Source organism: Carettochelys insculpta, chromosome 2, assembly GCF_033958435.1.
Source record: "Carettochelys insculpta isolate YL-2023 chromosome 2, ASM3395843v1, whole genome shotgun sequence".
Classification (NCBI taxonomy): Eukaryota; Metazoa; Chordata; order Testudines; family Carettochelyidae; genus Carettochelys; species Carettochelys insculpta.
In genome coordinates this window covers 96,059,058-96,083,846 of record NC_134138.1, presented here as the reverse complement: position 1 = coordinate 96,083,846, position 24,789 = coordinate 96,059,058, and the positions used below count along the sequence as shown (strand labels likewise).

At 40.3% G+C, this 24,789-nt stretch overlaps 1 protein-coding gene across 10 annotated transcripts in view; it reads right to left on the bottom strand.

Moving 5' to 3' along the window:
- PTPRM (protein tyrosine phosphatase receptor type M) overlaps positions 1-24,789 on the bottom strand; it is a 743,228-nt gene that overhangs the window by 45,685 nt on the left and 672,754 nt on the right. For all 10 annotated transcript variants that reach the window (XM_074987422.1, XM_074987431.1, XM_074987423.1 and 7 more), the window contains 2 exons: positions 23,654-23,690; positions 6,765-6,862 (listed from right to left, as the gene is read on the bottom strand). In XM_074987422.1, the coding sequence (XP_074843523.1) occupies positions 6,765-6,862; positions 23,654-23,690 (135 nt within the window). The remainder of the gene's footprint in view (positions 1-6,764; positions 6,863-23,653; positions 23,691-24,789) is intronic.

Sequence of the window (24,789 nt, the reverse complement as noted above, 5' to 3'; positions counted from 1 at the left end):
GTGAAGCTGCTCGCAGGTAAACTCCCCTACCAAGTACCCACCCTTACTTACACTTTGAAAAATTCTAGGATGTTAATACCCAAATATTTGCGTTGTCCCAATATAAACAATTAACACTCCAAACAGCCACAACTATTACAGCACTGTGGAGCAAAAGTAATCCAGTGAAGGAGTGCATGCATATGCACAGAAGAGCGACAGGCTTAATGATGCAATGTGCAGTCTGTTGTATACAGTAGCCATGGTAAGGATAAGGTGTACGTGAAGAAGTAGAGGGTATGTACCGTTACTGGCTTAACTATACACTTACTTGCTCTGTGTGTTTGTCTGTGGTATGTCACATTGTTGCAACCCTGACTGCTTCCAAACTAATTTTTGTGTATGTTAATATTACCAGGACTTGCTGTTGTTACAGTGACACTATAATTAATTATTATGCTTCTAATATGACACTTCAGCTTAGATTTTACTTTGTATAATTATTTCTGCTGACACCTGCTGGCAAATATTTTATGATACTAAAATAACGATAGGAAAACATGGCACTTGGCAGTGTATATCTGCTGGTTCTATTGGGTTTCATCAGGTGGCTTTCATCATTTCTTTATTTCTAAACTCTTCCATCAAACAAAACATGGAGAAGAGTGACTACTGAAAAAAAATCTAAAAATGACGTGACAAGCCAAACTGATTCCAGAGGCCCAAGAAAACATCAGTAACAACTGAGTGAGTGATAGGGAAGAGATTACATGAAACTGATATAACAACATGAGCAGAGCTCACCAGCTTTTCACATCTGTTTCATGGTGTGAGAGTCTACAGGCCTCCAGCAAGAATCAATAGGGGACTTGGGCCAATACGATTCTGACGTAAGGATCCAATCCATTTCCCACTGAAGTTAGTGAAAAGGCTCTTGTTGAGTTCAGTGGGTGGATCAGGCCCTATGCACAGTCTGTGAGAACTGGCAGTAACGATTTGTTGTCTGTTTGCCAATCATCCACATTATTTTTGGTTAGATAAATACATCAGTTTTAAAATGAAAATCCCCATACTCAAATAGCTCTGGTTCAAGAAAATAACTAGATTCCCATTAAACAATTTAGTAGTTATACCATTTATACATAGAAAATAAGGTCTCTCAAATTAACCTAATATTTAGTTTTGTCTCTCTCGAGTATTTTTGTGCAGTCTTGGCTTTATTTTTAATCTTTTAGTCAGTGACTTGAAAAATTTTGATTCTGGTAATAAAACTGTCTGCATCCTATTTCTTATGCTGTGTGTTGTTTCTTTTACGCAAAACTTCATTTTAAATGGAAAAATTGGCCAACACCAACATAATGAGGAAACAGCCCTTTGATCCATACTATTAAAGAACTTGTGTTTTTTTATTGGTCAAAGCCCTCACATCTGCTTCAACTTCTCTTTGTTTTAAACCATTTCATCACCTGTTACCAAAGAACTGTTCATGGCAACTCAACAATGATTTTCCTAAATGACTGTAAGACCTCATTTAGATTTTTAATAAACAGTCATATTCTAATGAGGTCTTCATAAAACTGACTAAATATGTTTAGAAATCATTAGCTTAAATTACCAGTGCAAAAATCTCCTTTGGGAGCGCTGCAGATTTTGTGATAAGACTTCTGACAGATGGATTGGTATAACAACACAAGTGAGTTTTGAGTCTCCACACAAACAGTGTAAATGTGAGTGACTGCGTAACAGGCTACTAAATAAAGAGCTAAATGTCCCTCAAGTAGGTTCATTAAAGGGGGAAAACAATCAAAACACTTTTCTGTGCCATTTAAATACCAGGTGCACAGCAGAATGCAGGTGCCAGAAAAACTGACAAGGGTCCCTTGCTGGAACACAGAAGAGCTTAAAGGGATGCAGGATTTTGACAAGTGTGCCTCAGATAATGACAGGTATTGGCAGACCCTGCTGGAGGGGAATGGAGGGAATGAGTCATTTGCAGCAGGTGCTTGCATTAGGGAAAGCCTCATGGTGGCTCCTCCACCAGCAATTAAAACAGCCCTGATGCATAATGCTCCAGGGCAAAAAAGCAAGTATCTGGTACTGATTTAATGACTATCCAGCCAATCTTGGTAAACAAATATACATACATTCCCCCCACCCCCGCTACTCTTAATGATTAATTCATGAACGACGCACATTACGTGACAAACATGTTAAGTAGGTGTTCTTCTTTCCTTGCTTTTTGACTTAAATAGGACAAGAGATCAGTAAGCAAATCTGTGAGTCTAATACTAGCAACCACAACAAAAAATGTAAAAGGTCAAAGTCAGGTAAGGTTAGTGGGTTTGCCCTACAGGAGTCTAACTTATTGTTAACACAGAAAATGATGGCAACAATTCAAGGACAGAGGCCCATTACAAATATTAGTAATCAAAGTGTAACCGCTCTTCCTTCTAGGTGCCGAAAGACAGATGGCATATTTGTAATTTAACTCCTTGGTGGTGAAAATCCCATTTTGGGAATGAGGTCTGTGCTGACTGTTAGGCCAAAGCCCAGGAGCGATGAACTCCATTTCTTTGTGTATCACAATATCAAGGTTCTTAGAACGAAGTTTTAATTTCTCTTTAAAAATAGTATTACCACTCCTTGATCAAGAGGATATAAAGCTCTTCAAGCTGTCACCTTGAGTCCCAGCTGGACTGTTGTACCCCGGTGGGATTCACACAAGGCAGGATGCATGGGGGCACTGCTGCCTGCCTGCTGTTGGGATTTCAGCTTTTACCTCATGACAGAAGTTACTGAGAGGATGTGCTTAGTCAATAAGGACTGTTCTAAGGACTGAAAGATTGTGACCAAGGTCTTCATTCTTTCCTCTAAGTGAAACCTTATGGTCAGCAGCACCAACAGCTGCCACGGGCCTGGGGACAGGTGGGATGGGGATCCAGCTCCCTGTCCTGGAAGGGGCAGAGCTTAGGGTTGAAGGGGCAGGTTTAAGGGCAGTCAGCCCTGCCACCCACCATGCTGCGAGTGCAGCAGTAGCACAGTGCTCCATGGTGCTTCAAAAGGGCCCAGAGCTTCAGCTCCCACCACTGCTGGTGCTCCAGGCCCCTTTGAAATGCTGGACCCAGGGGCAACTGCCCGCTTTACCTGCACTTTGGGCTTGCCTCCTGATGGACCACTTGAGTTCATGCTTCAGAACCTTGATTCTAAGAAAATAATACTTAGAATAAATACTCTGATAAACTGTTTTTGCCGGGAGAGTTAATACAAATAAACTAAAGGTGTGAATTTGAAGAGGGCTAGTTAAACTGCATTAAGTCCCTCTGTGAATACCTTTCTTCTGAACTGAAGGGAAGTAAATTAAACTAAACTGACTTAAGTCTCATATAACCTTCTCGCTAACAAACTAGGGGAATACAACCTAGATGGAGTGACGATAAGGTGGGTGAGTAACCGGTTTGATAATCACTTCTGGAGAGTAGTTATCCTTGGTTCACAATCAGGCTGGAAGGGCATAATGAGTGGGGTTAAATATCTTCCTCAACAATTTAGATAACGACATAGAGAGTACACTTATAAAGTCTGACGATGATATCAAGCTCTGAGGGGTTGCAGCAATGTTCCCTCTAAGCTTTCCTATCCATGTATGGATTTTTTCTGTCCATGGGCGGAATAGCTTTTTATGTGCACTGAGGCATGTCTGAATGTGCACTGCTCTTAAGCACAACCTAGCTGCAGGCGCTCTGCTAATCAGCTGGGTGGCATCTTTTTAGAGAGGCTGCACAAGTGCACAGTTTACAGGGAACACTGGTTGCAAGTGCTTTGGAGGATAGGATAATAATTCAAAATGACCTGGACCAACTGGAGAAATGGTCTGAGGTACATATGATGAAATCCACTAAGAAGGGGGGCAAAGTTCTCCACTTAGCAAGGAACAATCAGTTGCACACATACGAAATGGGAAATGACTGGTTAGGAAGGAGGTATTGCAGAAAGGGACCTAGTGGTCATAGCAGACCACAAACTAAATATGAAACAGTAGGACTCTGTTGCAAAAAAGCAAACATCATTCTGGGATGTCATTAACAGGAGTGTTGTAAGCAAGACATGAGAAGCAATTCTTTCATGCTACCCTCTGCTGATCTGGCCTCAACTGGACGCCATATTTCAAGAAGGATGTGGACAAATTAGAGAAATTCCAGAGAAGAGAAACAAAAATGATTAAAAAAAAAAGTAGAAAACCTGACCTAATAGGGAAGATTGAAAAAACTGGGTTTGTTTAGTCTGGAAAAGGGAATCCTGAGAGCAGACACGATCACAGTTTTCAAGTATCTAAAAGACACTTACGAGAAGCATGGAGAAAAATTGTTCTCCTTGACCTCTGAGGACAGTACAAGAAGCAATGGACTTCTAAGTTACAGTAAGGGAGGTTTGGGCTGGACATTAGCTTAGTAGGGGCTCCAGCCTCAGCTGTGTGCTGTGGAGGGGGCTCTGGAGAGGGGGGTTGTGGTCCCAGCCCCGCACTGCTGAGGGGGTTCCAGGGAGACAGGCTGTGGTCCCAGACCTGCAGTGGGTGAGTCCACTGCAGGGGTCCAGCTGCAGCCCCGTGGAGGAGGCTCAAGGGGGAGGGGGCTCTGGCCCTGGCTCCACAAAGGGGGCTCCACTCTCCAGCCTTGCACCACAGCAGGACTCCAGCCCCAGCCCCGCAGAGGAAGGGGCTGGGGGTGGGAAGAGAGGGCTCTGACTCTGGGCCACAATGGGGGCTCTGGCTCCATGCTCCCCCCCATGCTGCATGGGGGCAAAGGGGTGGGGCCAGAGGCCCTGCCGCATGCCATTCTAAATTGGCTTGTGTGCCGGGAGTGGCACGCGTGACGGGGATTACCGACCCCTGGTCTAGACGGTGCTTGGTCCTGCTACGTGTGCAGGGGACTGGACTTAATGACCTGTCAAGGTTCCTTCCAGTTCTGTGATTCTATGAGGTCACTTTACTTCTGAATAACATTGTACATATGATTTAATCCAGTTAACCTTCAAATTCACACTTCAATTTAATTCGGATTAACTTTCTAGGTGTCCTGTAGCCAAGCCTCAAGGTGGATGAAAGGACTATCTCCTTAAAGATCTGTTCTTGAAGGATTTCTAGAAAATGATCCAACGAATTAAACATATTTAAGAATGTACCATTATAATATATAGATTTCTTTCATTTTGTTTTGAATATAAGTCTGGCTGTCACATTGCTTAGGCCTATATTTGATTCAAGGGAATGGATTTTTCAAGTGGCCTCAACCAAGTGATTCTTTTTGCCTGTGCAATTAGCGATGCCTGTGTTTTTGTAGCTAGCGTTAACTGTAGTGACAAAATCTATCATTTTTGATGACAAAGTACAATCCTGATACATGATTTGTGGGCAAAGTGAGACACCAAGATATCTAAACCACAGGATTTAAATTAACAATTAACCAGGGACAAAAATTACAGTTACACTAATCTGAGACTATAAAACAACTTGCAAACAAGGGGATAGGTCTGACCATTCAATCATGATATCTAAAAGCTGATCTTCCTACAAAACAAGCATTTTAGTAGAAAATGTGAACTACCCCATTCCAAGAAATTAAAAACACACATCGAAACCATTATGGCTCACGTCAGGCTATATGTACCCTCTCCCCACATTTCAACAGTAAATTAAAATACTAGACTTAGAGTAACCAATGCTCCTATTGATTCCAGCTAGGATTTTCAATGGGACACAAAGGTAGGTGCTCAGATCTGATTGAACTTGCCTTAGAAAATTATAGTTAAGATTGGTGTTTTTTAAAAAGAGAGTGACTCTTTTGAACACCTGTTAAAAATCATATTAGCAACAATGCATTGATCAGGAGACACTGTTTCCAACACTGTAACAGAGACTGCACCTCCCTTATCTGGCATGGTTGAGATCTGACAGCTCCCAAACAAGAGAATTTGCCAGACAAGGAGAAGTCCAGGCTTCTGGCGCCAGCCAGCCCTATGTTCCCTGGGCTGCTGCTGTCCCAGCCTCCAGTCTAACCTTCCCTGGGACTTGGGCCCCAGCCTGGGCTCCCTGGGGCTGCCACAGGGGTAGCTATCTCTACTTTTTTATTTATGAATCTTCTTTATAAACCAATTCCTGAATAAAACTGCCTGGCCAGCAAACCGATTCTTTTTTTCTGATTTCATTGCACTTGTGAGCTAGGCTACTTGTTCCATTTAAAGAGCATAGGCTAAAGTGCCATCTTCTTATTCTCACATCCAAGCAAACTCAAGACATATCTTTGCTGAGTCACTCCTAGATGCTACAGGACTGTGACCTGGACATTCAAGTTGATAAGTTCATGGTTAAAAAAAAGAGTCATTTTTATAGGGGGATGGGGGAATAAAACCATGGATGGATTATAACTAATTTATCCCATCACACTTTCATGCAATCTGTGCTGGCTCAAACAATCGGTTTCAGAATTAATCTGAAAGAAAACCAGATAAGCTGTCTCAGAAGGTTTTCCTTGATGCTTTTTGTAAGTATTAATAATTAGGTGCACACAAATCTATAATAGTTTGCCTCTGATGTCCAAATGTTATCAAATATTATTAAAGCCAAGACTTCAAGCCATTTTAAAAGTAACTGATGCACCTTTTAGCAAAAGTAGTAGTAAATATTTTATATGCTATAGTCTTCGCACAACCATCTTGTGGGTCTGTTCTTTAATATCTAAAAGTAAATACCTCAAAAGTCTTCCATCATCTTAAGTACAAAAATTACTTACCCTTCCTACTTCCACTAGATTTGTTACCATGACTATGCTGGCTGTGTTTTCATGCCACACCATTCTCCAGAAGTCATATATCGTCTCCTGCATAGGTCCTGAAGTAATATACCAAACAAAAAGTTATTTACTGAAAATCTTAGGACTGAAAGCTTATCTTCAGGGAATTCTGAGATACTGTTTTTATCTGCACATATCAGCACTGTCATGTTTTTCATTTTTGGTTGAATATCTCTCACTATGTAACACACCAGGATTTAAGTTACACCCCCAAATAGCTTTCTAACATTGACATATTTATCAGCATACTATCCAGAAATGGCATTGTAGAAATGGAGAGCACTACTCTTTCATGGTAACAATTTGAAGATAGGTCGGAGAAAGCGTATATGGAATAAAATTAGTCTTGATGGCTTTTTCTGGTTTCAGATATTTTTCTTACTGTTCACTATCAAATCAGTCTGACTCCTACACTGTTCTTTCTGAAATGAAGCAGAAGGTATAAGCTTTTTTGGTCTGCAGTATACCATTTCAAAAATACTGCTGGAAATGGTAAAGAACTGTGGTATGACATAATAGTCTACTCAGCAGCACTTATTCTGATGAATGACCTTGAAAGAAACAGCGTGCTGTAATATTCAAAAGCCTGAATGCTCAGGTCTTGCAGCATTTTGCAAAAAGTGGAGCATTAATCTATTGTGGTATTATAAATAATAATAGCAGAAACGTAAAATGCTAGAACACGCACATCACTAATTTCATTTATGTCAGTGCCTTTTCTGTTACACATAGCATTCATTCTAACTTTTGGATTGGAAACCTCTTCAAGGCAAAGCCAATAAGCAGTTATAAAATACTGTCAATTATTAAACATCTAGCATCCACACCTCTATGCTGCAGAAAGCAATTAGTTGCTTATTCAGGAGAGTGCCATTAGTCTTTTCATTAAGAGACAAATCGATGAATTTATCCACCTTCTCTCTTCAAAAAGGAGAGACCTACATGATGGAAGCATTAATGAAGCCCTTGATTCATTTATTTAGGTAATTTTCAACTAGAATTGTGTCCAGAGAAGTTTTGACACCGTGAGTGAGGCTCCTTTGCCAATCCTACATTCAGAATTGGAACATGATATTTATATAATAATAATAATAATAATTTTACAGCAGTTGAAATTCCACTTTGGCAATCACACCTCAATGGTGATGTGACGAGATAAAGAACAATGTTTTAAAAAGACCAAGTTAACTTAAAAATCACACTTCTCTATACAATGTTTTTAAAACTTAATTTTACTTGTGACATTTAAAAGCACTATAATTATTTTCTTTAATACACAGAGATTATTTAAAAAAATGTTTCCTACGTCTCCGCACCTTGCTGTCTTTGTGTATTTGACAGCACTCTGTGTATAGTCAGTTTCACTGTTTTCCCTAAGGGCAGTAATTTTTCCTTTTACTTGTGTAGGTGTTCACATGACATTAAAGGAGCAAAAGGCATTTGAAATAATAGGAAAATGTGTTGTAAGAGGACAAAAGTCTTGAGGTAGGTATAGCACCTGAACCTGTTTATTTCCCCTTCGGTTTCTGAAATGTGCTAGATTCCAACGTCATGCTGTGACTTAAAAAGTCAAGTTCATTTTTTAATTTAAAATGCAAAATATCTGATACTTTTGAGATATATGGTAACAATCACGACAAACTGAAATTATTCCTCAGCGTTTGGAATCCTGAAGCTGATTATATCACCTTATAAGTATCCTGATTGATCTGTGCTCCATTTTCTTACATTCCATTGACAGAGTACATTACGGGTGAATTTTTGGTTTGTTTTATTTTGTATTTTTATGTAAGGTTAGATTCAATGCCAAGTCAGGGCACCAAGCCTGTTTTCTTCCCCTTCTATGTAGCTACCATCTCAGAGTCACTCAAGGGGTGACCCAGCAAGACATGAACAATTTTTAGAATAATTTTCCCTTTATACAGGACCACCCATGTTAGAGGGCAGTTGGGCCATAATCTAGAAAAATGGCTCATTGACAGTTCTGGGCTATTTTCAACTATTTATTCTTGACTTGACTCACGTAAAGCCTTATGGTTTTCAAGAAGCTTTTATTTCGGGTGTCAAACTCACAAATGAAGCCAAGATCTTAAGTACCAGTTAGTTCTTGATTTTTTTTTCATTTCCTGTTCTTAAGAGGGAGGGAAATAAAGTTGATAAAAGAAATGAAGCTGTAAAAAGTTTCTCATGAACAAGAATCCTAATGAAAACTATAGCTTCAGTAGGGACTGAACAGGGCCAAACTTTCCTCCTAACATATTTCATTGACTTTATTTTCCTCATTCACTTTTTGTCTGCTGCACTGACCTTAGTTTTGCTTTACACTCCTTTCGGAATGAGTGACGCAAGAAATGTCCTCTTCTGCAATGTCAGCAGTGCATGCTCTTCTCAGTCTAGTCTGCCATAGTAAGGCAATGAGAATTAAAAGTGCCTGAAGGTGGGCAAGTGTCAGCTTATTCTTAAAAATGTTTTCTGGTCACATCCATCCACCCTACCAGCCTCCAAACTGCTTTCAGATTCAGGACATTGCTGGCAAGGGAGGGGGGAGGAAATGCCTAGCTAAACATCTTTGGAAGTAATTTGCTCCTATCCTATTTTTCTTTTCTTCCTGACATTTTTCAAATTATTTTCTGACACCTGAATAAATTATTACTCTGTCACTTGTTGCCACAGAACTGAAAAGCATTAGAAGCCAGGTAGGAGTGCAGAATTCAAAGTCATCAAGGGTCTCTGGAATCAAATTGTGCTGCTCATGACAGGGGGTGAGAGATTGAGAGGGCATCAGTCTTTAATTGGTATCAGCATCAAGTTTATAGACGTTTGCACAATAGGCAATAAGGCTATTTGCGCCCTTGTGGTGATAAAAGTTCTGATGGGAAGGTACTATATTTCTATACCATTAAACTTCTGGCACATCACATTGACTACATAATGCTGTAGTTGGTATCAAAGATCTCTAATGTGAAGGAAGTCAGCAATTGAGTTCTTGCTTGATGCAACCCAAAGGTGAAAAGCAAAGGAAAAGTAAGAATATGAGGATTTAAATGTAGTGAAGAAAACAAAAGTATAAGCAATTTCATGAAAAATTACCACACACTGTATTACTAGAAGTGGCAGTAAATGATAAACATACAGCACCAAGTGAAAAATCCTGGAGTGCTAAAAAAAAAAAATAAAGGAAGTTTAAACCCTAATAGCTGATTTACTATACACAGAGACTTCCTACGGCTTTCTTTAGTCTTGCTTGATATTATATGATCCAGTTCCTGATATTTTTCACTGAGTAAGGTGAAAAGGTTAGGAGATAAACTGACCTGGAATGGCAGATACTGAAATTCAGAAAGACAAGAAGCACAACATAAACTGGTATCAAATTGCATGGATAACAAAATGCAAGTAGAGCCAGTGTGCATCATAAGCTTTACATAAAGCCTACTGCTAGGACAGGAATAAAACTGCAATGGTTTGGGACTGTTAAATATTGGGTTTCTAGGGAAAGAGTGCTTTAAAATAGAGTGTCTGCATCTGGAAACTTCAGTTCCCCACACAGTTCCCAGGATTTTGGTACAAAGAAGAGGAGTACCGGCATTCTGAATTCTCTAGCTGAACTGGAAATTCCCCCAGCTTCCATTCATACTGGGGCTCGTAATTTCATACCAGTGGCTTTTCATTTTCTAGATAAGAAATTAAAAGATACAGTGTAAGCAACAAGACCAAGAAATGGCCAAGCTGCGGCAGACCAGTGGTCTATCTAGCCCAACACACTGTCTTCTGATTGGCCAATGGCCAGTGCCAGATGCTTCACAGGCAGCAAACAGAAAAGGGTAATTTATCAAATGATCCATCCCGTTGGCCAGTTCCATTTTCTAGCAGTCAGATGTTTAAGGACAACCAGAGGATGGACTGTGTCACTAGCCCTCTTAACTCATAGCAACTGATCAACCTATTTTTCATGAGCTTATCTAAATCTTGTTTTAAACCCAGTGATACTTTTGGCCTTTAAAACATTCTCTGGCAATGAATTCCACCCTGTGGAGAGGTACTTATTTTAAACCTGCAGCCTACTAGTTTCATTGAGTGATCCCCAATTCATGTGTTATGTGAAATAGTAAATACCACTTCCTTATTCACTTCCTCCCCAACATTAATGCTTTGAGTCACATCTATTATATCCCACTTCAGTCATCCATTTTCTAAACTGAGCAGTCCCAGTCTTCTAAATCTGTTCTTTTGTAAGCAGTTCCATACCACTACTCATTTTTGTTACCTTTCTCTATATTTTCCAGTTCAGACCTATACAGTATCTTTATGATAGTTTAATTATCTGTCCCTCTCCTAATGATTGCTAACATTTTGATTCCTTTCCTGACTGCCTCAGCACATTGAACAGATGTTTTCAGAGAACTATCGTAATGACTTCAAGACTTCTTCCCAGAGCGGTAACAGTTAATTACCCCCATCTTTTTGAATATGTAGCTATTACCATGTTTTCCAGTGTGCACTAATTTGCCTTTATCAACTGAATTTCATCTGTGCCTCTTTGTTATGCAGTCACCTGGGTTTGCAACTTCATGGTCTGCTTTGGGCTTAACTGTTTTAAGTAATTTTGTATTCTCTGCAAACTTTGCCACTTCACTGGTATCTTCTCTTCTCAGAGCATTTATGAATACATTAAACTATCTGGGTTCCACTACAGATCTGGGGGGAACCATTCTACTTACCATGTCCCTCTTTCACATAAGGGAAACCACCAGCAGCACTGTGGCTGCCTACTACATAGCGGAACTACAGAGTAAAAGTCCCTTCCACCAACCTTCATTGTCTAGCACTTGTGCACAGGGAGTGCTCAATTTACCCCTCATTCTTTAAATCATATAATTCCTGATCGTAAATTAAATATATCCAGAGTGTTTCTAATTAAGACTTCTGGTTTTAAGACTCCAGAACAAAGCTGACTAGTTCCCTGCCCTGACAAGGTATCAATACCTAACAGAAATAAGAGAAGTACAATTCCAAGAGTCAATTAATATAAAACCAGCAAAAATAATTAGTGGAGAAACAAAATAACGGATTCAAAATCATATAATGAAAAGTCTAGGAAAGTTTTTTCCTTGATGCAATCTAAATATGGAGCAATCTGACTTAATAGAATAACGTAAGGAGAGTCCCACAGCACGAGGCACCATTTGTATGCAAAGGTACTAATGTTCTCCCAACACACGATCTGAGTGGATAATTATCTGTAAGTACGTTCTACATTTTCTCTGAACCATGATGCAATTTTATCTAGCAATAGGGATTGTAGTAAAACACCTTTTCAGAAAATACGCCAAAAGCACTGATATAACACAAGAAAGGGGAGGGGGAATTAGCGTGCCCCTCAGTAGGGGACACTTGCCAGGCTGTTGTGTCATCTGTTGGTGCTCCCTGTTCTGAATCCTCACTGCTCCCAGGATCTCGGTGTCCTCTTCTGCCAGTGCCCACTACAGCCTCTTGCTCCCTTCTGGGGGACTGAGCATTCTTGGCTCAGTGCACCCACCGCTGTGGGCAGATGGAGATTCCATCTAGCCTCTCACCTCAGGGGCAAGCCACAGCTCGTAATAGCCAGTGTTGGGGTTGGCTAGGTGCATACAATGGAGAAGTGGAGGTACTCAGGCCCAGGGACCCTCCTTCTCCCTTCACTGCCCCTCTTTCTCTGGGCCACTTCCACTGTGACTCCTTGCACTTTACTGGCCCTTGTTTCAGGGTTGAAAGTCCGGCAGGTGTCAGGCTGGAGCCTCTCACTAGCTCCCCTTAGCTTGCCCAGCACTGCTCAGTGGAAGGTGCTACTCCCCTGCTGGGAGCCAGTCCTGCACTGTACTTGGTCAGGATCCAACTAACTCAGCTCTGCTGAGCAGCTCCTTCTATACACAGTGGCTCCAGCAAGCTGCCATCTGATTGGCTACCTCCAAGCCCTTTTCTAATTGGCTGAGGTGCTGTGCAGACTCCTTCCAGACTGAATGAGCCCCTTCCCTGCAGGAGTGGGTTAGTGTCTGAGATCTGAGGGATCTGAGAGGTGGGACAGACTGGAACTCAATGGCATAACCAGTGGAAGTAATATCTAAACCAGTGGTTCCCAACCTTTTCACTAGTGTGGACCCCCAATTACCTCCAAAACCATTTGCAGAACTCCATCAAAGCCTATTCTAGCTGCCATCTATATGTCATTAAATGAAGAAGGAAACCACAACATGGATTTTCAGACCGCAATTAATATAATTATTGTAAGATATTTAATTTAAAAACAATAATTGTAACTTTGCAATTTATTTAAAACTTATTTTCTATGACTATTTTTATTTATTTATTTATTTTATTTCCACAGACCCCGGTCTGGAACCATGGGTCTAAACTCATTTGTCTGAAGTTAAAGGTCTGCCATGATAGAAAATGGGTTCGGGACAGCTCAACATAGTAAAATTGCCAACAAAACAACTGGCTGATGGCTTGTGGGCCATCTGTCAAAATACCTTTTTAGAGAGCTAATGAGTCTAGAGGGAAGATGGGGATGGAGAGGTGAGCAGTCTTTGGCACATTCTTGGTGGTTCACAGGACCATTCATGTAACAACGGCTGTGGCGGTAGTCAGTATCTCTGTTCTTCTGGTCTTGAGAATTCTCTCCCTGAAGAGGAGGTATATCTAAACAATGAGCAGTAGCTGTTGCAAGAATCAGTGAGTACAATGCCTCATCTGTCTTCTCACTGAAGAGAGTGGTAGGGGAGGTCTTGCACTGTTGCTTGTACATCTTTACAGACCCTGCATGCCGCCTGTAACCAGAAGTCTCCTCTCTAAATGCTGGAAACAGAGGTTGAAATCTGTCTCTATAAAGCCCTGGAAGTCCTTTCAGGGCTAGGTTGTTCTGATGAGGCCCTCGTTTGAACAAGTCTCTCTCTTGTTTCTCCTCCAAGGACTACTTGCATTCAAGTGATGGGCTGTTAGTGTCACCTGCATGAGGATGGTTCACCTGGATGTGGAGGTCCTGACGTCTGATGTCATAGCTGTGCTGCCCCTATGGATTGTGATGGATGGTGTTTTGATGTCCCATACTAACACTGGTTTTAATCAGGACCCGGGTGTCTGGAACCAAATAAATTGTCAGATTCTCTGGAACAACATTCCTCAGTTTTATGAGAGGAGAGCTGGCTGGAGTCTTTGGGGTCAGGACTGATAGTGGAGTGCCCAGTGCCTGGGACCAGTGCAGGGAGTGTACACTCCTTACTATTTTCGCAATACTTAGAGGATAGTTTTGGAGAAGGAGAAGCTCCCAGTACCATCTGTCTGATTTCACCATGAGCTGTAGATTAAACCCTGTCCAGGGCATGGAGCCTTGCTCAAACCTGAAAGAGTGAAGACTCTCCTATTTCAGGAATTATGAGCAGAGGACGTGGCACATGCAGTCCCTCAGTTGGGGAGGAGCTCCATCAGGGAGGATGGAATTCCTTTTGCAAGTCTTTGGCAATGATGTGGAGAAAGGGAGAGCCCTTGGATCCACTCCAGATCTCAGGCTAGCTCTATGAAGTATTGATAGAACTGAACTCCTGAGCCTGGCTGTGAAAGAGGGAACAAACAGCAAATCCCACACTTAAAGGAGGTGTGCGCCTGCCCTAACCAGTAAAGGCAAATTGTATGAGCGTCACTAACTAGAAAGACCTAGGGACAGGTGAGGTAAGGTTTGAAGCTCAGAACTTCGGGCATGGTGCTCCAGAATCAGGGAAAGAAAGGCTGGGGAAGCACCCACACCCATAACTCTAACACAAGCAGACTAAGCTAAATATCTAAACATGAAATAAACATGTGCGATTATTTAGAAGTAGAAGTAGAGGATCCTGCCACTGGAGGATTCTGTCCCAGACTGCTAGCAGCAGAAGAGGACTTGAAGAGGCAGGTAGTCTGTACAATCACTTACGCCCTTGCTTCACAGCATGAGGTGACACAGGACACAGGCATGAACCAACAGATAATGCTGTTGAAGAATACCTGTCCTGAGCACACAGAACACGAGTGCACACAGTGAATACCCATAGGGCACTACTACACAGAAGCATTTTATATACAATTATATTTACAGGGGGACTTCTGCACCTTCCCCTCCTCACAAGGTAGATAATTTTTCAGTCTTATAAATCATTAAACTGCAATGGCCCACCAGGCAGAACATGCAACACACAATTGTTCTCATCTTGTATACAGGATAATCTTTCCAATCTGCTATAATTCTTATAAGGATGTCAGCACATCAGTGAATAAAGTAGAATTGGTTGATATAACCCGGATTTTCAAAATCATTTTCTCAAAGTGCGCACAAGAGTTCACAGGAAACTAACACAAGTTTACTAAGGAAATTCCCCTTTGTGCCAAGGATCAGCACAAGGCCTATGCATTTCTTAAGACCCACATAAGCCCTCAAATTGTAATTCACATGGTTTTGGCCAATTGTACTTACACAGGATGTGACAGAATTTGGCTTTAAATAATGACTAACAGCTAAAGTGCTGCCTGTTAATTGGTGAATTTATGGAAAACACACTTACTATTGTTTGTTTCTAATACCATCCACAATGTGGAGCATGGTTGTGCTGAATAAACAGGAAAAGATGACAATCTCTGCCTCAGAGAGTTACACTAAAAAATCTCTCTTCAGCTCTTGTTTCCCCTCACGTTCCCGCAAAAAATTGCTTAGCAAACATATTTCCTTTTTCCTGGATTATATTTCTTTTCTAAGATATACTATTTTGTTCTTTGCAAATTAGTATTTTTCCCAGAATATCATGACATAAACCACAATCAAACAGATTTTCTCCAGATTAATTTACTTCTAGTTTGAAACAAGGCATTAAAATATGTTCGATCACGAATCAAACTCTGCCATAACTTATAAGTGTGTTTAGTTTCTGGTTTCTTTTTGTTGACATTTAAAAATTATATGCTGATGCTATTTTACAATGTTAAAAATAACAGCAATACCACAATTCCACAGCAGTTGATCCACATCAGAGGAGTTATTTAATTATATTTAATTAATTCTGAGCATAATTTTTAATGATTTGCACACCTATATGGACTATTCATAAGAAACAGATCTGACTAAATCTTGTTAACGTGGCACTTCAACAAAAAAATCTCTGAGTGCAATTTTAACATCTGACATACATGCGCTGGTCTGTGCAGTGAGACATTGTCTGGTGTACCCTTGCTGAAAAAGCCCTCCTGCTGGCCAGCTGCAGATTACACACACTTGGCCAGTCAAGCACTGTGGAGAGTACTTTGCTGATTATCAAGCAGGAGCCAAGCCACATGTACTACCAACCAGCTAGCAAGAACTCTTCGTTGGCGAATTGGCTCTGGCAACTAATTGGCTTTGGCAACAGGATTACGTTTCCAAAAGTACTGAAGTAATTTAGGAGCCTAAGTTCCAGTGACTTTCAATGAGATTAAAGCTCCCCTGCTGTTCAGGCACTTTTGAAAATTTTACCTATAATTCCTTTGGACATGGGGCATGGGCCTATATACTAGCTCCTTCTTTGTCTCTACAGGGAGCCTGTACTAGAGCTTACACAGAATCAGGGAAGTGGTTTTCTAAATCCTCTGCCTCTCCTCCACCTCTGTGAGAATATGGAAGTACTGAGCCCATAATGTGCCCTTCAGAATGTACTAAAGCTGTGAGCAGTGGTATCAACAATTCACAAAATGTGTGCATCTGTCTTCCCCTCACCCTGGAATGGGTCCTTGGCTTAAATAAATTGCTACTCTGAATTCCCTGGTGATTTAGAATAGAGGTAAATGAATAAACATCTCCTGAAAACTGTTCACAATCTTTAAACAAAAATATTCACCCGATTCACAAAACTATATATTTTAATAAAGCATTTATTTTGCTCTGATATAGCTTACAAACGGATACAGGAACGTCACAAATGTTCCTTTACTAATGATTTGTGTTTGTGCTGCAGTAGTATTTAGAAGGTCTGTCGTGCTAAGAACTATTTACACATTAAAATAAAAAGTGCTACTGCAAACAGAGCTTACAGCCTAAACATAGGACAAGAGGCAACAGAACAGAGGACAAGAGGGTTGGAGTGAACAGACTGTGCTTGGTATAATGTGTATCTGTTGTAATATACCAACTTCCTGGCCATTTATGGCAATGTCAGCTACCCCCATCCAACATTAATATTTCCATCAAGTTCACACACACAAGTCATAGCTGCACTTAGATATATTATTAAATCTAGGGCCAGCCTTTGCCCGTTCATTTTTGGCAGGGTCCATTTCAGACAATACCTACTCTATTTGTTCTATATCAACAGAATAAAATGGAAATGTCATATGATTTTCCAAAGAATAAACTGCTGTTCTCTGTAATATCTTTTGACTTCTCAGAAAACACTGCACTGTGGGAACATCAGGAATGCCAACAATATCAGTGGTCTAGCTAACCCAGAGTTGCTGTCCCTGACAGTAGCCAATGTTGCATGCAGGTGAGGACATAAAAGCTTTGCAGATAAGACACTCAGACAGTTGTGCTGAATTACACCATGAAGGATGTATTTGGCTTCTGGCCTTATCTGGCAATTGATTTAAGAATTTGCACTTTTACCCTGGCTACAACAACTGTGGAATACCTACTTATCGATACAAAAAATGTTCAGTCCTTCTTGTATTCTTGCTAATCTCTTTGTCTCAAATAAAAAAAAAATCACAACACAAAAAGCATTGTTTGCTGGGTAATCACTAATCATCCACATATTCCAAATGATCAAACTAGGAACCATATGACTCTGGAAGAAGAAAAAGACGTTGCACACAGCAGGTATCTAGCCTGAAAGTATGAAGCAAAGGATGTGATGGATTGGGGAATTAGTACCTCATGCAATGGAGAATAAGCAATATTAAGAATGGATGTGAATCTTCAGGTAATTTTGCCCTCTTGATTGTGAGGGATTCATTGGAAAATGGACAATTGACATTATTCAGTGAGATTTCTTCTCTTTTGTTCTTTCCTTTTTGCTTTTATTTTAACTTATTCAGCAGGTTGACTCACGCTTTAGGGAATAATTATATAATTGCTATTCTTTGACTCAACAGTAACATTTCATTCTGGTGCTTTGTTTCTTTTTTTTTTTCCTGAAAAAACAGTGAATTAATGAAGTTATAATCTGTGTTGTGTGTTGAGGTGGGTTGTTTCTTAAACTTGTGCAAGGAGTTTAAATAAGCGGAACCAATTTAATTGTACAGCTTGGAAAGAAAATGCTGAATGAGCATACCTGCCCAGGAACTACACTTAGTAGCTTGAGAAGGAATCTCTCCAAAGCCTTCATCTCAACATGCTACTGCACAGAAGAAATTATGCAGACACACCAAGTAGTCAAACATTCATCCAATCAGCCTACTAAACAAAAGCAATGTTTTGATGTCACCTAGAGTACTGTATTCTGCTGGCGGTTATCATAACTTGGAAAGCATGTAATTGCCATAGAAAGATGTAGGATTAACAAAAAAAAAGATGATGTGTTTCAAATACTTAGATTCAGGTTCAGAAAATCTTGTATTTTTTGTTGGCAAAAGAAATACTTTGTAGATTTGAACTCAATGAACTTTTCTTTTCCAGGAAATGAGGTGACCAAAGGCCTCCTCACATTGGCCGTGTCTACACGTGCCTCAAACTTCAAAATGGCCATGCAAATGGCCATTTCGAAGTTTACTAATGAAGCGCTGAAATGCATATTCAGCGCTTCATTAGCATGCGGGCGGCAGCGGCGCTTCGAAATTGACGCGCCTTGCCGCCACGCGGCGCGTCCAGATGGGGCTCCTTTTCGAAAGGGCCCCGCCTACTTCGAAGTCCCCTTATTCCCATGAGCTCATGGGAATAAGGGGACTTCGAAGTAGGCGGGGTCCTTTTGAAAAGGAGCCCCGTCTGGACCAGACGCGTGGCGGTGAGCCGCGTCAATTTCGAAGCGCCGCTGCCGCCCGCATGCTAATGAAGCGCTGAATATGCATTTCAGCGCTTCATTAGTAAACTTTGAAATGGCCATTTGCATGGCCATTTCGAAGTTTGGGGCACGTGTAGACGTAGCCATTGAGTGCCAAGCTTTCTCTAGACTGTTGAAGCCTGACTGGAAACTAGGAATCAGAGAAGTCTCAGAGAACACAGTGAGGAAGCAGAAGTTTTGAGCCTGTGGTTTCTACATACGCTCTCTTTCTCTACTTTTTCCTGTGTCCTAACACGATTACTAAAAGACATATTAGTAGTACTGCACAAAGAGTTTTCTTGTTTTTTCTTTATCAAACCCAAAGCAGGGCAGCATTCTTCAGCTAAGATGGGAACCAAATAATCAGACAGTTGTTTCTCACGACAGAGCGAGAGTAGAACAAATTCATAAATTTCCATGCTGTCCAGTTCTCTCCTGGACACATCTTTCAGCCAAAAAGAGGTATTACAGGCATGTGCTCGCCCACTGGGGTTTTGAAAGGCTTCTCAATCAAGAAGCAGAGATTTGTTTTTTTAAAGTTTATTGGGGCCTCACCTAACAAGACACACATGCTCAATACCTAAATTTTCAGGAAGCCATAAAAGTAAATTATCTGCCTGCAAAACTGGCTGAGAGTCTCATTTTAAAATATTTTATCTCTTACAAAATCTTTTTCTAGTTACTGTTACAGTGAATTTTTTTCAGAGCCTTGAATCATCTCCATTTGTGTAAATATGACAAAACAAAGCGGTCTCATTGCTTTCAGCTGAAAAGCTGCTGCCTCTTAGTCGATGGAGTTGGATCCTATATTTCTCTACACAATTCTGGCATGGCATAAGTTCATATGCAAGACTTTTTCTTCAGTACTCTAGGTTGGCATCACAACAGAGAAATAAAGCCAACCTATTGATGTTGAATTGGGGATCTATAAACTTTGTCAGGATAGATGTACTCTTCCAATTTTTAATTGTTCTTAACAGGATGGGTTGCTTTTATTTACATTAACTGTACTGCATCAATATGATGAGCCAAACACCAGCAATCAATTAAAAGAAGCAGCATGTCTCAGACAAGAAACATCTCCTCCCAAATCATTAATTTTTAGCACTTTTGTTGCTTCAAAGCACTTTTAATAAGATATTTAAGTCTTCATAATATCTCTAAAAGTGATCACAGAAATATTCTTATCCACATTTTAAATGGGGTCTTGCAGCCACTTGGATCAATATGTGTGTGAATGCTGAACTTCATGGATCTATCTAGGCACTGCTTCCCTGGCTACTTTCCTCCCATGCTAATAGTGCATTCTGACCATACATACCGAGCTGGAGAAACGCACTGCTGATTTCTGTAGGTAGACTTAAATCATCAGATTGGGACAACTGGCTATGCCCAGTTCAGTTTGCAGCCTTTACCTCAGGGCTTGGTTTATTCTTCGACACATAACCATAAATAAATATAAAACAATAACAAAAATCTACAGCCCTGTTTTCACCTGAGTTTGAGGGGACCTTTGCCTGCCAGGAGCTGAATGATCTTTGACTGTTCCCAGCCAAAGAGGATTCACAGGGCCTGGCCTTCCTCTTATAGACTTCTGCTAAAACCAGAGGAGGGTGCACTCCCCATACTCTCCTAGCAACAGGTTCCCTTCCTGGAACTGGGGCCCTCATTTATGCCCTTCAGCTGGGCATAAACCAGACTCAATCAATCACTAGATTTTGTTCAGCGGGATCAGCTGATTCACAGAACCTTCTTACGATATGAAAATCATGCCTTATTAAAAGAACTTAGTGAAGTTCACAATCTAGTTCCTAGAAACAGAGCTCGATTCTAGCAAATTGTAGAGTTCACACAGCTTGCCATGAAGGAACATTACAGAATTAAATCCATGTTAAAAATGGAGGAAAAAAGCAAATGGTGAATTTTATGTTGCACTTGCTTGTTAGCTCTACATGAACCACTGTGTAGAGTTGTGACAAAGGACTATCAGGATGAACCAAACGTCTATTTCATCAGTTGGTGCCAACTATGTAGATCACAAAATGTCTTCATTAGTGGCAAGTTCAGCCCATCTGTCCCATTATACTTATTACATTAAGAAAAGAAAGAGAGAGATGCTGATTTTCTATCCCAAATCGCAGGTTTTGAATTTCTTACACTTGACAAGCACTAAGAAGTTCCCTTAATTGGATATTAACTAAAACACATTCCATTTGCTAGCTCTTATAAAAAATGAATATACCCATAATCAACTGAGTAGCAGCACTGGCAGATGTATCTCCAGAATGCAAGATAAGGCTCTGTAAACCAAATTCTGATTAACATGGAGGATGGTCTACAGAGGTATTAATGGGCCACGTTGCTTTGAATGGCCCCTTAGAATATGTCCTAACTATGTATGCTATACTATCTGCTGGATTTTGTATTTAGCTGTGACACTTTGTACCTTTCCCAGATCTGTAGAAGAGCTCTGTGTTGCTCAAGAGCTTGTCCCTGACTAACAGAAGTTGGTTGGTCCATCCACCGTGCCTCATGGATAATGGTACACTCTAATAAGTAGGTTATTATGCACCTCCCAGCTCTGTTAACCAGATTGGTAGCCTATTATGAAGTGATTAAATGTTCCTCTTTTTTGTCACATACGATTACATTTACCCATTAATGCTTAATATGTTTAATGCAGCTGAAGAAAAATACTAGAACAATTAAGTATCAATCATTCTAACTCCACAGAGACTTAGAACTGACTTCTTTAATGATATCTTCCTGTAAAAGATAATGTACGTGCAGAGGGTGGTTGGAATCTTAAATTGCTATGAAATAGTTTCGCAGAATTAAAGATGTAGTTCAAAATGATCTGTCACATCCATGTGTTTGTACATGTCTATAAGAAAAAAACTGTTCCAAGATAGACTACGAATGGAGAGCTGAGAAACTGTGAATCGCCTCTGTATGAGAGCTATACTCAGTGACAGGCTTACAACTGAAAATGATGAAGAAAAACAGGTTTAACAGATGGAGCAAATGCCTTTTCCCCTCTATATTTAACGCTTTTAAAAGGCTACACTTAATCAGTGTAAAAGCTGTGTTACAGCATGTTTGCCAATACTGTTAAAAACCAAAAGTAGACCTTATGTTGAATCTTTTAGGGAGATAAAATATCACACTAGGGGTTTGAAGCTTTGGCTTGAAGTTAGGATGCTGAAGAACTGGTCCAAATTCCAGTGAGAATAGAGAATCTCATCCATATAAAACCAAAATCAAACAGATCCAAAGGCAAAACCAATTTGAACTTGCACTATGTTCTCTTTTTTTTAACTTGGTAAGATTTGTTTTACATTAACATTACTTAATTGCGTTGCAGCCTCCAGGACCCCGCTGCACAAAGCAAGACGACACTGCCCATGCCAAACAGATTGCAACCTAAATAGTAATTTCTTCTTAAAATGTTGAGAGACTTCTTTTTTGCCATCTTTATTCTCAACAACAGAAAATATCCTTATTTTTCTTCCCCAGTACACTGGCAGGGAAGTTAGGGGCAGTGAGTCACTGCGGTTGGGTGGCAGCAGTGGCAAGTTTAAATGGCTTTCCTTGGTTCCCTAAGATGTTAAGGCCTGTGGTGATCACAGTTCAGCGTGGAGTCAAGTTGATGTACCCTGTCCCAATGACTTCACACCCAGAGGCTGCAGTGAAGGAGCAGTACATTTGGAAATGATGATAGCTAGTTGGAGAGTACTGGAGGGGGCCAGGGGAAAGGAGAAGGAGAGTTTGGGGCTGAAGTCTGCAGATATTGAATTGCTCAAGTGGCCGCAGAAGTCACAAGAACTGCTCTTATTTGAGGTAGCTAAACATGATCTTCACCCGTCTCAATAGTGAGTTATGAAGAAAAGGTACACATTTCTTCCTGAATCCAATACATGGCAAAATAAACCTTTAGTCCTGGCTGGTGCTCAGAAAAGAGCATGCACATCTTGAAATAAATGTGGCATTGAAATGTAGCTCATGCTCTTTCAAATCCATGAGCAAGTACAGAAAATGCTACTGTATAAGAATACAGAAAGACAGCTGTGGAAGGGTCATCAAGTCTTCAGAGTTGTTCTGTCCAATGCTCTGAACAATGGCAGAAGAGACTGTCAAACTACGACAAACAATCAGCCATGCAAACTTAACTTTCCAGGTTTGATCGTGGCCAGAAGTGAAACAAGAACTGGGCCAAAATGGGCAACTCCTGTCTTTGAAGAAAGTTAGCAACAGAAAAACTCTTTGTACATTAACAAAAGGCATGGACTATTTTTCAAAAGCAAATGTTTAAATAATAATCTAAAAAAAATCTGATTTTCAGAAATTTTCAGAATATTCTTTTAGAAATATTACAAGTCTAGGTCTTTGGGTCCTGTATTAAAACTTGCTTCATAAAATTTTCCAAGGAACTTGATTACTATAGAAGCATAAATTTTACTGACTTTCAGATCCTGAGAGCTATTTAGGCATCTAATTCCCATAAGAGGATCCTATGTCACTTAGGCACTTCTGAATAATTTCCCTACCATCTTTTTCTTTTTATTAATGTAAACCAAAAGTAAGGGTACATACTGTTTGTTTTCATACCTAAAACTACTGAACCCAAAGATAAAGACAATTTAACACCAAGTTCTTGAAAGATGGAGAGTTCGAATTACAGCCTGTTGCCATCTCGAGTAATGTTGTAGTTATTTATTGTAGTAAAAACATGTATTATAGAGTATAAAACATAATACAAGAACGTTTGTAGCTTTTTCTTCACATACCCACCAAGAAATACATAAAGTGAAATTAACTTACCCTGGGTTGCAATGTAGTGGTTTGGCCTGTGATAACCCTAAAACAAATGGAAAAAATGTTCTGTGTCAATTTGCAGAGTTAGTGAACCACACTGTGCTGTTATCAGTGGTATGTCATATAGACTTGTGTTCATAACACTACAGAATACAACTGAGTGGAGCAAATTCTGGCCTTTAAAATATGAGGCATATTGTAGAGGTACGAGAAGCAATTGTGTTGTCTGGAAGGGTCCCTAACCTACTGACTTGTGCAATACATGGGTAGGCGACAGACCAAATATTGTCTGGAAGTTCCATACTGGCTTCTTTGAAAACGAGCCACATACAGTGTGCTTAGGGGTTGTAGCTAATAGTAGCACGTGCACTTGGTAGGCTGGCCACACCCTGGAGTCCTTGAGCTGTGAGGTGCTGCTGACTACGCTGCTAGTCTTCCGCTTAACAGCTAAGAGAGCACAAGATTTATAGTCAACGTGGATGCAGAGTGTGCACTAGTGAGGGAAATTCACTGTGCCCTCTGGTCTGTTCACAAATGATTTCTGAACACAAAAAGGGTAAACTCTATGATTAATGTCTTGATGTAAATAGTTTGTTCAGCTTTAAATGGGAATTACACTGAAAAGTAATTCTTTATTCCTTTCTGCGAAGGCAAGAGCAACTTCATCACATGCCCACTGAGCAAACACCACTAACAACTTACGTGTTCTTTACAACAGTGAATATTGGCTCTTAATAGGATGTAAACTAGGAACAACATAGGGTTTCTTTTCGGGAAGCTACAGGATTATTGCCAAGAATTTAACTCATGTACCAGTACATCCTTATAGACAGTTATATCAATATTAATACCAAAAGGAAGAAATTTGAAATTAGAGCTCTGATACCTTATCAACTTGCTAATGTAGAGAGTACTATGGGTAAGGATTAAAGTGAGGCACAAAAGTTGAAGTAATCTGAAGAAACCCTAGCATTAAAAAAACCCCAAAACTTACTCAACTTAATATGTCATTCAGAGGCAAACTCTGAATACCTGATTTGGACTTAGTTGGACAACAGTGCACAGAGGTGGCATTTCTCTAGTCAAGCGCCATCTACTAGCTGTAGGGTCACATTTAGTCAGGCTATCAACCAAACAGACAC